This window comes from Ischnura elegans, chromosome 13 (assembly GCF_921293095.1).
Source record: "Ischnura elegans chromosome 13, ioIscEleg1.1, whole genome shotgun sequence".
In the NCBI taxonomy this organism is placed as follows: domain Eukaryota; kingdom Metazoa; phylum Arthropoda; class Insecta; order Odonata; family Coenagrionidae; genus Ischnura; species Ischnura elegans.
The window spans coordinates 5262071-5277534 of record NC_060258.1 but is presented as its reverse complement, the minus strand read 5'-3'; the positions used below and the strand labels follow the sequence as shown (position 1 = coordinate 5277534).

Here is a 15464-nt window from a genome sequence, read left to right as displayed (position 1 = left end):
GGGAAAGACGTCAACTGTGAGTTCGTTTCGCTTAAGTATTTGGCTCACTAACCTCTTAGTGTTGCATAGAAATAACTGCCAAGAGTACAAGACTTACTTATAAAGTTATTAAAAAAGAGGCATTAGTACTCTGTACACGCAATTAAAATTATGAAGGAATAAGGTTATTAAAAGTATCTTATGATTTTAATTTTAGAAGGCCATGGTAACTTTCCATCTCATACTGAAGATTCAAAACGTACGATACGTGAAATGCTAGAGGTCGCTTTATCAGCCACTCCGCAAAAGAGAACTCATCGCGTTTAATTAGCCATTTCTGAAAATAACAGCGAGAGAAATAAATTGACAGATTTATATAAAATAAAATTAATTATTTTGTCTACGCTATTGTCAATATCCGAAAAATATTTTTTTTCTATTTTTTCAACCTTAATTAATGGTGGAGAATAACCCTGGTGCAAGGTAGTCTGTGCCACCGGTTAACTATAAATGAAATAATTCTGCGCATTTAGCAATTAATAATGTGGCCGAAAAGTATTTATTTAAAAGATATTAAAGTTACGCCTTGAATATGAATTTTTCATCTTTCAATGACTCATATTGCAGATGAATTTTGAAACGGCAATGTATTTTGCTCATTAACCTCTTAAGTGTTGTATAGTACTCTAACATGTGTAACAAAAGGTATTCGCAAATTAATTCGATAAACGCATTTTGAAGCAGAAGTATATACCTATTATGTATGGGGATATAAAAACTGAATAACATTTTTGGATAGCAAAATACCTTATGCAGGTATAAATAATGTTTGCCAGAAATGTTTACTAATGAATATATATTGATTTTCAGTTATATAGGTAAATTTGAGTTTATCGTATGCTAATGAACGTAGCTTTCTGATATTTTCAGATTATTACCTGTTTGGTAATATAGGTATTTTTTTATCGATAAGTTTTATGCCAACCGTGGCTTTCATTTTAATTTTCAATAAATATTAAAGGGACTAATCTCTTTTCATACGATTCCGTTCGAAGGAGATCAATGAAATTACAAGGCTATAATCACTAATTATCAAAAAGGTCACACGTGACCAACACCAACGGTCCACTTGATCGATTTTTCTGCGAGTAATATCAAATCGACTCTTTTGGATTCGACTTTTTGCCAACAATGTTTTCACTTGATGAGATATGAGGCTGAAAAACATATTGGAAGTTAACATTAAGCCATCCAATCAAAACGATGTTAAATTATTACAACAATTATTACAAACACACCTTACTAAATAAAAATAATGCTAGCGAATAAGTAATACAATTCAAGGAATGTCGATTTGATTTTGCTTGTAGGAAAATAGAATTGCCAATGCATGCATGTCCGAGGGAATGCTGATAATTGCAAAATGTTACCATCGCCACAAGGATTATATCCTAAAATTTTCGTTCAAAGTCCTCAAAAAGAATGGCATGGAGATTAATTTGAGTTTTTCCCCTTTACATTGATATTAGATATCGACATAAAATGAAAACAATGGTTGGCATTGACACCAAAAGATAACTGACATCTCCAATTACCAATTACGTATTACGATGAAAATTTCAAAAAGATGCGGTATATATTATAGGAGAAAATGTAACTTATCGATATAACTTCACATCGATGTATTTTGGTAAGGAAAACTTATTTATCAATATAATTTTTACGTAGGAACAGTACCTTGCTGTCTTGCAATGCTAAAACTCATACGCCCGTAACTATAGAAATAGGTCTGCAAAATTAATCTATCGAATACATACGTGTATCGATGATAACTTTGATTCTAATTATTCGATTTGTTTCATTTAACTCTTATCTGATATTATTATCTAATTTTCATTTTCGCTGTGAGTTTCAGTTTCATACATTATTCAACAAAGGAGTTATTAGCAAATTAAGCGTATCTAAGGAGAATAGTATCGATGTATCTCGTACACGAATCGATCGAGTGGAATGATCATCATTTCAAAAGTTAAACCTTGAATTTGATAACAATTTAACTAGGGATGAGTCGATTCCACTTTTTTTCGATTCCGATTCCAATTCCGATTCCTTCAAATCGATTCCCGATTCTCGATTCCGATTCCATCGATTCTTATTCCTTCTAACAGGTGGGATTTTGATTTATCTGTAATATTGCTGATATTAAAATTTAAGAATTGAATGGAATAAAATAACTAGGGACGAACGGATCCAGGATTTTTGGAGCTAGATCTTTCGAATCGGATGTTTTCGAATCCAAATGCATTTTCAAATTCCTGCGATTTCACTAAGTCATTATTCAAGTTTATTGTGGGTACATACAATCAATGGAATGCTTTTTAGATTTTCATACACATTTTAATATTTTTATAAATTAAAAATTATTTTATGGGCTTTCAAGTTGTTTTTTAAAAACATCTTTACATACTCAGGGCCTAAAGTGTTATTCTTGGGTTTGGAAATGAAAATAGGAAAAATGTTAGGATGAACCACTGACCAGTGGCGTAGGGAGAGGAGTATAAATATAAAAAACACCATTACTTTCCTTCATAAAAGGAAACAAAATATTTAAAAATCATGAATTTACAAAAATGAAAAAAAAATTGAATCACTGAAAAATGAAGTTTTTTCTATTACGAAGGTCGTTAAAATTAGTTTGAAACCCTCTCCTTTGTACCCAGTTGTTTAAAAATTCCCCCCTCTGGTTTTGGACCCCCCCTTAACAAAATTCCTGGCTACCCCCCTGCTATCGACTGAATTCAAATTTTCCTCACGCACGTTTCCCCCGAATTTTACTTTCTCATCGCATACGGACTTGTGTTTCACCCGAAAATGCTTCCGTTACAGTGAGGTGGATTTAGCACATCCTCGCGATAATTTACGCCACAGTGCACGCACACGGCACTCATTGGTTCTCCTTATTTCAATGGAAATGTTTATACACAAGGAAAGACATTTTTATCGGTATATCATTAAATGAAATTTCAACTGCGCAATCAGCAACACAATTAAAAGTATTTAAAACGGCACTAACGTCACGTGCGACGAGGTGCTCAACCGCTCAGCATGAGGTAGGAGTGGGCAGCAGAAGATCGTAAAGGAGAGGTGGAGGGGAAGGAGCAGTGTGTAGCCAGGAATTTCAATTGGGGGGGGGATCCAAAACCAGGGGGGAGAATTGTTTAAAAAACCGGGCACTAAATAATGGGTTTTAAACTAATTTTAACACTTTTTATAATCGAAAAACTTAATTTGTTAGAGAAAATTTTTGTAAATTCCTGATTTTTCAATATTTTGTAATCTTTTGTGAAGGACAATAACTGTGTTTTTATATTTCGGGGGGTGGGGTCCGGACCCTCCCCATGGCTACGCCACTGGGAAGGAGCGCGTAAAGAAGAGGTGGAGAGGAAGGAGCACGCTCCCTCCGTATTTCAAACAACAAGGCTACAAGTGAGGGACTCAAGGATGAAGAAGTCAGATCTTGCTTCAATGACGTCGTTGCCTTCAAAGCGAAGCCAGGCGCGCTACGTGATATATGTAGTTGGCTTTTCCAATCCGTCTCTAATTGTTTGATTGGTTAAAGCTGCGCTTGTTTCTTTGAAAATTATGCTGTTTGGACAATGTTGCATACCCGTTAAGTGTAATTGTAGAATTGTAGATAGAAAACTGAGTGGCAATCAATTGGAGCTGAAAAATAAACTGTAATATCGTCAGAAATGCGTCTCGTTTGGTCTAGTTCTTTTTTAAATCTCGTGCATATCACCTAATTGTCGAAGCTATCAAGATATCTTCGGGCCCAGAAAGTCACTCTCCTAGCATTTGTCGTCTAGAAACGGAGAATTGAAGCAGGTAGGCCAAAAAAGGTCAGTTGGTGAGACGAGGTAGGGATGAAAACGCTTCAATTGTTTTCGTGTGATATGATATTTTCCTTAGAAGACAATGATTTTTGGTCCGTGTGATTTCGGATGCGAAAAAAACAACAGAGGCACGGGCTGATGGACGGCCGAGGGTGGTTTTCTGAAATCTGTGACGTAGTTACTTTTGACGTGGTTAGTATTCTACGGCGCTGAGATTCCTCCGATGATTGTTCAATCTCTTGGGAAGAGTCACACTTTGTGCCAGTCGTATTTTGCTTTTTTTATTTTCTGGCTGGAAATCCTGACCACGGCTGAAATTCTACTAGCAACCTCTGCGAGAGCTTTCAAACAAAACGGTTCATGAGTAGGACAAGAATCGCATGCGACGACGCATTCGAAGATAGAATCGGAACTTTTTCCACCCTTATGGGGAGTTACATTCACTGAAGCTATTATTTAAAATTTCGGATCCAGATCCGATGTCTTCCGCGACTTTGGATCCGATGAAGGGCAATATCCGCGGGTATTTGGATCCGAGGTATCCGATCCGACCATCCCTAATAATAACAATAGCCGCGGTGGCTACATTCTCGTTTGGCCGCAGTGGCTAAACAATAATGTAGCGTCCATGGCGTCCATACATACCAGAGCAGCCTGGCGGGTGCGTGGTGGCGTCCGAACGCAACCTGTCGAGTCCGCCCGGAGGCCGCGGCGGCTTATGCCAAGCAAGTATCAACTTCCTCAAGGGTCATTGATGAAACTGGGCTATACAAACACGAATGTGTCTAATTTTTTTATTATTGACGCAGGCGCGTGTTAGTCTAAAAAGGTTGAATTTATAAAAAAAAACCGCTCTCAGCGCGTATTTGTAAGAAACATTTTTCACAGGAAAACTCGCTCTCTGCACGTTTTTCTTATCATCAGGCTTCAAATATCATTCGAAAGTAAAAAAAATATGTTTCAATCTATTATACTTTAAAATTGGTGGTCCAGATGAATTCTCCGAATGTGATTCATAATCGTAACAATTTGATTTGCCTTGACCAGCGGTTAATAAAAGAACGGAAAACGCATGCGTTGCTTCCCGATCCCGAGGTTTCCAATTTTTTTCTCTTAGAGTTGCTCATGATCACGCGCCATTTCAGGGTTCGTCGGTTTGTCGCTCTTGCCGACATTTTCATGTTTCCGAGGCCTCTTAGGCATGCCCGTCGCAGCACCCGCGTGCCGGGCGTATCCTCCGCGCGGGCAAGGCTGACACCGCGGCCGCTTAGATGTGTGGCAGCCTTTGTGCCCCAAACTTATAGTCTATGCTCAAAACATTTATCTTCCTGGAATCGATGGAATCGGAATCGACTTCAGGCGATCGATTCTCGATTTCGATTCCGTGCCCGAGAATCGGTGGAATCGAGAATCGACATTTGGAATCGACTCATCCCTAAATTTAACCATGAAAATTTCTCTCGTCCATCATAACGTCCATCCTATGATCCACAAAAAAATGGTGACAATGATTCTTCACGAGCATTTCATTCACGTTCATTTTAAAAAATAACCAAGAGGGCCACGGTTTATCCTGGAGATTCCAAATATTCATATGACAAAGCCTGTAGGCCGAAATCCGAAATTGAAAATTCGACCATCTCGACAATGTAAAAACGAAAATCGTTTATTCCTCGGAATTGGTTCATACGAAACAAAGTGTTGTCCCATTGGGCTCCCATGTTAATTCAGTCAAGATATATCTCGAAAACTATACGACTGTATCGCATTTTCGGACTTTTCCTCCCGATGTTTTTTTTACTTCTACTTCCCATAGCCCATATACCTACTCCTATCATAGTTTGGGCTGCGAATTTGTATCAATGAGTCAGTCAGACAATCAATTCGTCATTATATATATTTCAAACATGTATACATTCTTTATCTTCCTTGGTATACAACAATCATCCGTATCGCATCCATAGTTTTGGATTATTAAAGTAAAAACCGAACGTCCGTTCAGAAAACGTACGAAATTTCCACGATTTTAATTTTTCCCACGAGATTCGATACAACTAGTTTAAAGAAACTACTTTTTTCATGTCATTTACACTGATACACGCACTTACAAAGTTTAAAGGAATTCGGCCATCTATAAGTGGAAGAAATGATGTATTGATCAAAAGAAGAGTGTACATGTCGGTGGCATTCAAAGATTTTTTTAAATTTTTATCGAGATAACCATTTTTTACAAAAACAAATTGTTATCTAAATGCAGTGGAGGACATTTAAGGCTTATAAAATAATAGTTCTCGTCGTCGATATCACAAAGTTATGCCGAAAGCAGCACAAAGTATGGAAAAAATACTAATTTTTGCCGTTAAATTTAGCATAAGACGGCTTTTTCGAAACAGTAAACTAAAAAAACGCCTAAAATAAATACAAGAAGATGTGGCTAATATTATTAGATTTCTTAATAAACAATAATCATCCGTAACGCATCAATAATTGGGGAGAATTAAAGTAAAAACCAATCGTCCGCCTGTAAAAAAAATCCGAAGATTCGGCCATTTACATTTTTTCCGAAAGGATCGATGCAAGCAGTTCGGAAAAGTTTACTACTGTACTTCTAAAATTAATTGACCAAATATATTAGCTTTAATTACACATTACACTAGAAGTCTGTCCCGAAAAAAAGACGATATTTCGGCCATTATAATGTCGCAACTATAGCGTGTGATGGAAACTTCTGGTGGCAGCAACTTCCTGTCTTGTCCATTGCGATAATGGAATCCTGTCTCTTTTGAAGCAGGGAATTATATTCGAACCAGCTGTCTACGGCCTCCTAGAAAGTAAATACACATTGTAATTAAGTGGTCGTAGCCATGGCGCCCAAGTGCCCTAACAGACTGATCACAAGGCCGACAGCAGAGGGAGCCCAAGGCTCAGCGGTCGAAAAAAGTCGGGCAATAACCTGCTAAGGCTGCTGCATTTTTTGTTTTTTTTTTATTCAGGGGCGTAATTCTGTACACCGTACCGACGATTGTCGGTGTCGGTAAGCTGTTCCTACCAATAAGTCTCGGTACGAGCGATTCAGGGGCCGTATTCTGTAACTCCAAACCGATCGGTGCGGCACCGATTCGTCGGGTGCGACGTCACACCGACTCCCGGTAAGAAGTCGTGCGATTCTGTACGAACCCGATCGGTGCGGCACCGACGAGAGGACGGGAGATCGTCGGTAGCCGTACCGACAGCAATAAGGTGTCGATACGGCCACCGACTAGTGGGTTTCATGAACTCCCCAGTGCACATTGTACGTTTTATTTTGTTTTTACCTCATCACCGAGTAAACAATGAGGTTTTCTGCATTGTTATCTTTTTCTGCCCCTTCGAATACGCCTCTATAATTCACTGTGTCATCATCTATATTAATTACCTTGACAGAAATGTAAGATAATGGTTAATAAACATGAGGTTTGTTAACATATAATGACTTTCTCTCATTTATATGTTACCACTTGATTGAAATTTCACTCGCTTGTATAATAGGCTTTATTTCTCTCTATCATCATTAATTTGCTCCTTTGACATAAAAAAAGATATTTTTGATTAAATATGAGTTTTGCCGCAATGTTATCACTTTATATTACTCTGAATAGGCGCCTGTTATTTCACTCAATCATCAATTTGGCGTTTCTCTCGGCATAGAAATAAGATCTTTTTATTTAAGAATGAAGTTTGCCACAACGGTATCAGTTTCTTTCATTTGTAACAGGCAACTATATTTCATTTCATCGTCAGCCATTGATTCCCTTGACGATAAAAGAAGATATTTGTTAATAAGTATGAGGTTTACCGCAATATTATCATTTTCTCTCACATGGAATGCGCAACTTATACATATGTATTTCACCCAATCACAATTTATTTACTTCCTCGTCATTACACTTCTTTTAATTGCACCCAGCTCCATATTTTTATAACAATTTCCTAACTTGTTCCTCTAATATGACATTTACATTTGAATCCTACGTTCACGTTCCATGGTATGTTATTTTCGTCTGCTACGGTGCCAATGGCATAACCTTCCGTTGATAACATTTAGACGGAACTTACTTAATGACAACTATATTACAAAATCATGAATAAATAGCATTATACGGAACCAATATTTTAAAAAAGAAACTACGATCTCAAGGATAGTTTCAATAATTCATTCCAGCAACAACAATCTCCATCACATACAAACTTTATTGTGATGTTGTAATATTGTTTCCTTCGATTCTGTAGGTACAGCATTACTACCACACATGATATAAGCATTGTTAACAACTTATCCAATATCGATTATCTTAATCTAGCAATAAGTCGTAATTTCCGCAAATAAAAAGATTGATAATGACGACAACAAACTGTGCCAATGAGTCTTCACTTGTTTTTACCCTTCTTTCATTGGTGGAGACACGTTTAACTTCGGATATATTCGGATTTTCCCTGTTTGGGCAGGAGAGGGAACCGTACCGACTGGATTGATACCGACGACCATACTGAATCGCTGAATTAGCCGTCGTAGGTATGGAAACCGTCGTCGGTACGGAATGATGTGCTGTCGGTGGGCTGGGAAGGGAAACCGACCGGTGCGGTACCGACGAAATACAGAATACGGCCCCTGGTGACACGTTCTACCGACGATTGTCGTTATCCCACCGACAGTTGTCGGTAAACCCGTCGGTACGTACCGACGATTTCGAAACGCTCGGTAGGACCTACCGACACTATTTAACACTAGAACCGCGGAGGGGGTCAAATTGACCCCTTATGATTTTCAACATGTATATTTCACACTTAATTTATTTTTCAAAAACCTGATATTTTCTGACTTTTAATTAATTGTAAAAAGGCGTATTCGTGCGAAATTCCGACGCTATAGGACTATTTTTGTGAACACTAGACAACAATATACCTAGAACCGCGGTAGGGGTCATTTTGACCCCTGCTCTGTGATCGATCCCGAACTTCATATTTTCGCAGAAGAAATTCACCGCAAGCGTAATTTTCGAAGGTCGAATGTGTGTGAATGGCATGGATCACCTCTGTCGTTTCTTATTAGGCCGCAGATAAAGGCATCCCGCCCAGCGGACGCCTGAAAGAATGTGAGAGTCGAGCCGCGTAGAAATGGACCTACGCGAAAATTTCCGGGGACACCCCTTTCCTCGGCTACCCCCACTCCAGGCTCCTTCCTTCCTCTACTGTGTCTCCCCTACCAGTGTGGCGTCATTGTAGTTGCCATCTCTATTACATGAATAACAATGTATTACTTCGCAATTCACACGAATTCATCAGTTTGCGCGGCAGTGCTATATTGCGTGAAGCGAGAAGTCGGATGAGTCGAGGGGGTGAGGGGGAGTGCGCCTCGTATTGGTTTTCACAGAACGAGCACTTCGTGAAGAAAGTGGGGACAAGGACTGGCCGGTATCTATGGATGAACTGGAAGCTCATTGCAGTATTGTATGCACGTGGTTGGTACGGAGCAAGGAACTTGGAGCTTGACTTTTTGTGGTCCAAAGAATGGGACCCACCCTTCTTCTCACAAACAATGAGTCGCGATCGTTTCCGCGAAATATTGCGGTACTTGAGGTTTGATTTGAGAACGGAGAGAAGTCAACGGCTGCATACTGACAAATTTGCACTTTGCTCTCACCTTTGGGACTCTTTTATCATGAATTGCAACTCTTTGTAAAAACCAGGGCCTGAACTCACGGTTGACGAGCAGCTTTTTCCGTCAAAGAAAAGATGCCCTTTTACACAATATATGCCCAACAAGCCTGACTAATTCGGCATAAAATTCTGGATGCTCTGCGATGCTAAAACTAAATTTATGTGTAATGCCATGCCTTACCTAGATAAATCAGACGAGCGGGCACCAGATGTAAACATAGGTGAGCATGTCGTTCTGAAGTTGTCTGAATCATGCATGAAAAAAGGAAGAAATATCACTACTGATAATTATTTTACTACTGTGAAATTTGCAAGGGCTCTAAAAGCCCAACAAACAAGCTTAGTGGGTACTGTAAATAGGAAGAGAAGGGAAATACCTCATGAGGTAAAAGCAGCCAAAGGACATCGGTAGTCCACAGTATTTTTGAAAAACAATGGCGCCTCTCACAGTTTATCAGGGTAAAAGGGAGAAAAATGTGATTGTACTAAGCACTATGTATCCCAATATCACAGTGAGGGAAACAGAGAAAAGACTTCCTGAAACTATTGAGGTTTATAATAAAAATAAATCTGGTGTTGACTCTGTTGATCAAATGGCTAGGCTTTACTCTGTTCGTGCTGCCACGCGACGCTGGCCAGTACATGTTTTTACAACGTATTGGATATTGCTGCTATCAATGCTTACATTCTCTTCTCAGAATGCACGGGGGAAAAGATTTCACGTCACGAGTTTCTCAGAAAGCTGTCAGAGGAGCTTTCGGTGACAAATAAAATTGTAAGGGCTAGACCCAATTTACAAGCAAATTTGGATTTGGACCTGAAACTTTGAAGCTGGAAAATCGATGCAAATGTCAGTTACTTGAGGTATGCTCTGCGAAAAGCAAGAACAAGTCATCCTATCTCTGTATGGAATGTAAGAAAGTTGTCTGCGGTCCATGTACTTCGACAATGCAAGCAATATGTCTATCCTCTAAGCCAAAAGATAGAAATTAGTTTCGCAATGTGAAAATTGTACAAAAAAACCAAAGTAATCAATGTGGTTTACTTACCTTTTCTACACTAACCTTGTTCAGTTTTTCTCTTTTTACCCAACGAAACGAATTTATTCTACATTCTTCATTACTTTATGCTTCTCTGCACCAATAAAAGGGTTTCTTTTTCTTAAAAAAAGTTTACATTTTTCCCCCATTCTCAGCCGAACATACAGTAAAAATGTGAAAAACGCATTATTTGTGCAAGGCGTGTAGCCTATCTAGCGCTTATACCGCCCATATATCATTCAAATTTCATTGTAAATCTCAGATAATTCATTTCACATAGTGCAGTGTCCAAAAGAAACCCAGAATACTAAAAATATGGCAAGAAAAGACGAGGAGTCAAAATGACCCCCTCCGCGGTTCTAGGTATACGAAAAAGTCAGCGGTTCTAGTGTTAAGCAACATAGCGGACTTTTGTTTACACTTTTCGGCCTAAACTGACGATTTTGAATCATAATCTCCGACGCTAGATCCGTGGATGCTCTCTAATTGTATGTTCTTTAAAATAAAAATGATTGATTAAACACTTGAAACGTTAAATTTATGAAGTGGGAGCAGTATTTAACTTTGCCAATGCTACACGTATATTACATTATGCGTTCCAATAGCGTAAGGTATTTTACATTATACATATTCCGTCATTTTACGTATGTAACGTTAGGGTGGCCCAAAAAAAACTTTTTTTTGAAAGTTTGTGGGGCGACTTCATTTTATGGTGCAATTTCATGTATAAACGACCCACAAAAAAATTCGGCTCGATTGCACAATATTTGACCCTGCCGAAACGCGTTTAAACATTTTCGGCTAGGATGTAAGGCATTTTGCCTACTTTACAGGGGCTATTTTCCGTTTTCTCCGGTATTTGCTGCAGAAATTGTTGTTAAATAGAATAAATACAATACTTGTTGATAAAAATTATTATTAAAAATCAGTAATTTTATTATTAATTCGTTAAAAATGGTTTACATAAAATTTACAACCTTTTTTTTCCATACTTATAACAGATATTTTTTGATGAGGGACACACCCCTTTCGGCGGTGTCATTGACGACTTTAATATGTTTTATAACATTAAATCCTTTCAGGTACCTTTCATCGAAAAGCCAATCTTCGGGGTCTCTTGACAAAAAGCCTTCTACGGCATGATAGATTTCGCTTATTCTCGTTATAATTGGATAAAAAGGTAATCAAGAAAGCGTTCAAAGCAGCACGGTTATCGTTTGGCGGCAAAAGTAAACTCAGTCAATGCTTCATTAGAACAATGTTGCAAGGCGGCATCATTGTCCTACGACGATGCAAGAAGACAACGGCACTTCATGATCACAGCTATATTGTTGCGCGACTCTCCCGCCCCTGAAGACTCCAGTGACAAAACAAGCGGTAGCATTCGTGAAAGCAGTTCATGTTTTCAGAGGTGAAACCGTGTGTCTCTGAGTTATTTTTCTAGGAGTTTGTGTGATTTTACTTCGAAATGGCTGAGAAGAGTTATAGGCGTATCACTAGGAGGAATACCAATATTTGGCTCGTTGGTGACTGTTTCGATGAAAACTTGCCGAGAAATGGGAAACTTCCTACATTACGAGAAGTTTTGAAGAGTTTCTTTGCTAGACTGCACTCCACGCCGGGCACTGCTAAATCCAAAGACGTCGCCAGACACACGGGGAGCGCATTGCTGGAATTTTGGGCAGAAGCAAACATCCCAACTCAAAACGCCCGTGATGTTATTAAGAAACTATTAAACGTGTATAGGGAATATAGGAGGTTAGGAAAAGATAAGGGCCTCAAATGCAGGAAGAGTGATATGAAGAGACAATTATTTACATCCAAGCTGGACAGGCTGCTCGACATTGGTCATAAGAAAGCTATGGAGCTCATTAAAATAGATGATGACCGCCAATTTTACGTGAGCATGCAAAGTGACCGCATTGGGTATATGGGCGGCATCGATAAGGAATGGTGCGCCATGCAGGAAAACAATCGTAAAAGGAATCATCAGAAGGAACTTGCAGCGGAGAAGGCGAAAGAACGAAGTGCAAAGGAGACGAATGAGCTCTTTAAAAACCATGTTTCTTCCGAGGCTTCCGATACGAGCACGGCTGAAGACACCGATGATGGTATGTAGTTTTGTATGTATGAATTATAAAGCTAAAATTTATGAATAATTTTATTTATGTAGGTCATATAATTTTTGTTGCACTACACATTTTACAGACTTTACATCGAGCAAGCCTAAGAAGCGCAAGATTCACATTGTAAATGACTCAATGGTATCTGCTGCGTTAGATCGAACTCTGACGTCTTCCGGTGGGGGATCCATGCTAATAAAAGCGGTTGCTCAGGCCACAGCGAAATCTTTGGGTTTTGCTGAGAAGGAGGTGCAGATAGTTTCTTCCCGCTCACAATTACAGCGAAAAAGGTCGGAATGTAGAGAGGAAATGGCAATTATGATTAAACAAGAGTTCACTCCGGATGTTCCTTTGGTCGTCCATTGGGATGGAAAGCTAATGCCCAGCAGTGAAGGTATTTATCGTAATTTATTTGTCCTTTCCATTATTTATTTTCAATATCTTGCATAGTCTGTAGGCACATCAGACCATTTATTGCGGTTTCGTTCCTTCCTTTAGATGCAGAAGGCAATGCTGATCGGTTGCCAATTTTGGTATCTGGAGAAGGAGTTGAGCAGCTTCTTGGCGTTCCGGAATTGAAAAGGGGCACTGGGATTCAGGAAGCTACTGCAGTGGTTGAATATTTGACAAGTTGGGAACTTCAGGAGCGAGTTATAGGCCTCGTCTTCGATACCACAACCGTGAATAGTGGACGAGTAAATGGAGCCTGTGTTCATATTCAGCGAAAACTGGGAAAAGAGCTGCTGGGGCTTGCTTGCAGACACCATATACTTGAACTAGTCCTCGCTGCTGTATTTGATTCATTGATAAGTGTTTCTAAGAAGGCAACTTTACCATTTGTTGATTGTCTAAAGGATAATTGGAAAAATATCGACAAAGGTATTTTGAAACGCTTGCTAATATATTTCCACGTATGCAGGGACATTAACTAAACTTTTATTTTTACTATGCTTACAGCGCGGTACCGCACTGCAGCGACAACACGGGGTAGTTTGCGGAAGATCAACGACAAAAAAGAAATCATTATATTTTGCTGCAACCAACTTAAGGTAAGAAACTACCTCACATTTTATACACCCACATCTATTTCCACCTTAATTGATCATTATTTCTTTATTTCCAGGTATTTCAGCCGCGTGACGACTACAGGGAACTTCTGGAGTTGGTTATTATTTTCTTGGGTGGTTCAGTTCCAGGAACCACAGCCTATCAGTTTAAGAAGCCTGGCTCCATCAGCAAGTCGCGGTGGATGGCAAAGGCAATCTATTCATTCAAAGTATGGATGTGTGGAAAGCAATTGAACCTTTCAATCAAAGAGAGTGACAACGTGTTTCAAATATGTTGTTTTGTAGCTTCCGTGTACATTAAGTCCTGGTACACATGTCCAGTGGCATTTAGTGCGCCAGCCCGTGATCTTGAACTTCTGAAAACGTTGGCTAGTAGAGAAGAGAAACACTACCAAGCAGCATTAAAAAAAATTTGCAACCATTTATGGTATTTATCAGAAACATTAGTTTGCTTATCTTTGTTTGATCCCAATGTTTCATTGCCTTGTAAGAGGGCGATGGTCAGCTCTTTTTTAAAGGAAGTGCATGTTTGCAGCCCTCGAGCGCAACTTCCTCCCAATTGTGGCATTAAGGATTTGGAATTGAGCGATTTCGTTTCCTCTAATTCTCGACGTTTCTTCGACATTACGGGCATTGATCAAGGCTTTTTGTCAAGAGACCCCGAAGATTGGATTTTCGATGAAAGGTACCTGAAAGGATTTAATGTTATAAAACATATTAAAGTCGTCAATGACACCGCCGAAAGGGGTGTGTCCCTCATCAAAAAATATCTGTTACAGAAAAACCTTACCTGTAATGAACGTGAGAGACAGCATTTGCTATTAGTGGTGCAGAAGCACAGAAGAATGTTCGATAAGTACGGAAAAAAAAGGTTGTAAATTTTATGTAAACCATTTTTAACGAATTAATAATAAAATAACTGATTTGTAATAATAATTTTTATCAACAAGTATTGTATTTATTCTATTTAACAACAATTTCTGCAGCAAATACCGGAGAAAACGGAAAATAGCCCCTGTAAAGTAGGCAAAATGCCTTACATCCTAGCCGAAAATGTTTAAACGCGTTTCGGCAGGGTCAAATATTGTGCAATCGAGCCGAATTTTTTTGTGGGTCGTTTATACATGAAATTGCACCATAAAATGAAGTCGCCCCACAAACTTTCAAAAAAAAGTTTTTTTTGGGCCACCCTAATGTAACGTATTGCTTTGCTTTTAAATTACTCACAACAAGACACGATAGGTATCTATAGTTGATTCGTAAAGTTTGGATCCGAAATTAATTTATATTTTCAACAAAAGCGAATGGGCTGCTATAAGGGATTGATGCACTTTTAATGAAATATTTCCGTGGACATTTCGTTCACTTTCATATTAACTTCAATATCCTTTGTGAGCTTCTGAGAATAAGGTTCATAATGAAAATAACTCCCCTACCTTCGTAAGTACCCTTGAGAGCATCAGACAGCAACTCCGAAATAGAAAAAGCATATTGCCACCATATTTTAAAAGAATGCAGATGGCATCACTTAACTCTTCAGATTTTTGCCGTCGTTAGCGGTGCACAAAACTTCCGTTCAAATTAATGCTGAATTTACTTCACCATACTAACCAAACACCGTACGGGACTTTAATATAGGTTATTATTATTATAAGAGCACTTAGT

At 38.8% G+C, this 15464-nt stretch overlaps 2 protein-coding genes across 3 annotated transcripts; both read left to right on the top strand.

Moving 5' to 3' along the window:
* The first annotated feature begins 12803 nt into the window (after nucleotides 1–12803).
* LOC124170406 lies at nucleotides 12804–13664 on the top strand. The gene is made up of 2 exons (XM_046549126.1): nucleotides 12804–13126; nucleotides 13231–13664. Exons 1-2 carry the CDS (start codon nucleotides 12871–12873, stop codon nucleotides 13662–13664), a joined length of 690 nt encoding a protein of 229 aa, XP_046405082.1. The 5' UTR covers nucleotides 12804–12870.
* Nucleotides 13477–14729, top strand: LOC124170190. 2 transcript variants are annotated; one of them, XM_046548884.1, is made up of 3 exons: nucleotides 13477–13781; nucleotides 13856–14484; nucleotides 14579–14729. In XM_046548884.1, the coding sequence occupies exons 1-3, from the start codon at nucleotides 13680–13682 to the stop codon at nucleotides 14622–14624; spliced, it is 777 nt and encodes a 258-aa protein (XP_046404840.1). In that variant the 5' UTR covers nucleotides 13477–13679; the 3' UTR covers nucleotides 14625–14729. The 2 variants fall into 2 exon arrangements, with proteins under 2 accessions (XP_046404840.1, XP_046404839.1); XM_046548883.1 differs by having other exon boundaries at nucleotides 13856–14729.
* Nucleotides 14730–15464: the final 735 nt, after the last annotated feature.

Bases quoted from the DNA above. Each gene is read 5' to 3' on its own strand.
- LOC124170406 (XM_046549126.1), top strand. From the start codon at position 12,871: ATGGTATCTGCTGCGTTAGATCGAACTCTGACGTCTTCCGGTGGGGGA. The intron at 13,127-13,230 runs GTATTTATCGTA...TCCTTCCTTTAG, and splicing joins GCTAATGCCCAGCAGTGAAG to ATGCAGAAGGCAATGCTGAT.
- LOC124170190 (XM_046548883.1), top strand. From the start codon at position 13,680: ATGCTTACAGCGCGGTACCGCACTGCAGCGACAACACGGGGTAGTTTG. The intron at 13,782-13,855 runs GTAAGAAACTAC...CTTTATTTCCAG, and splicing joins TTTGCTGCAACCAACTTAAG to GTATTTCAGCCGCGTGACGA.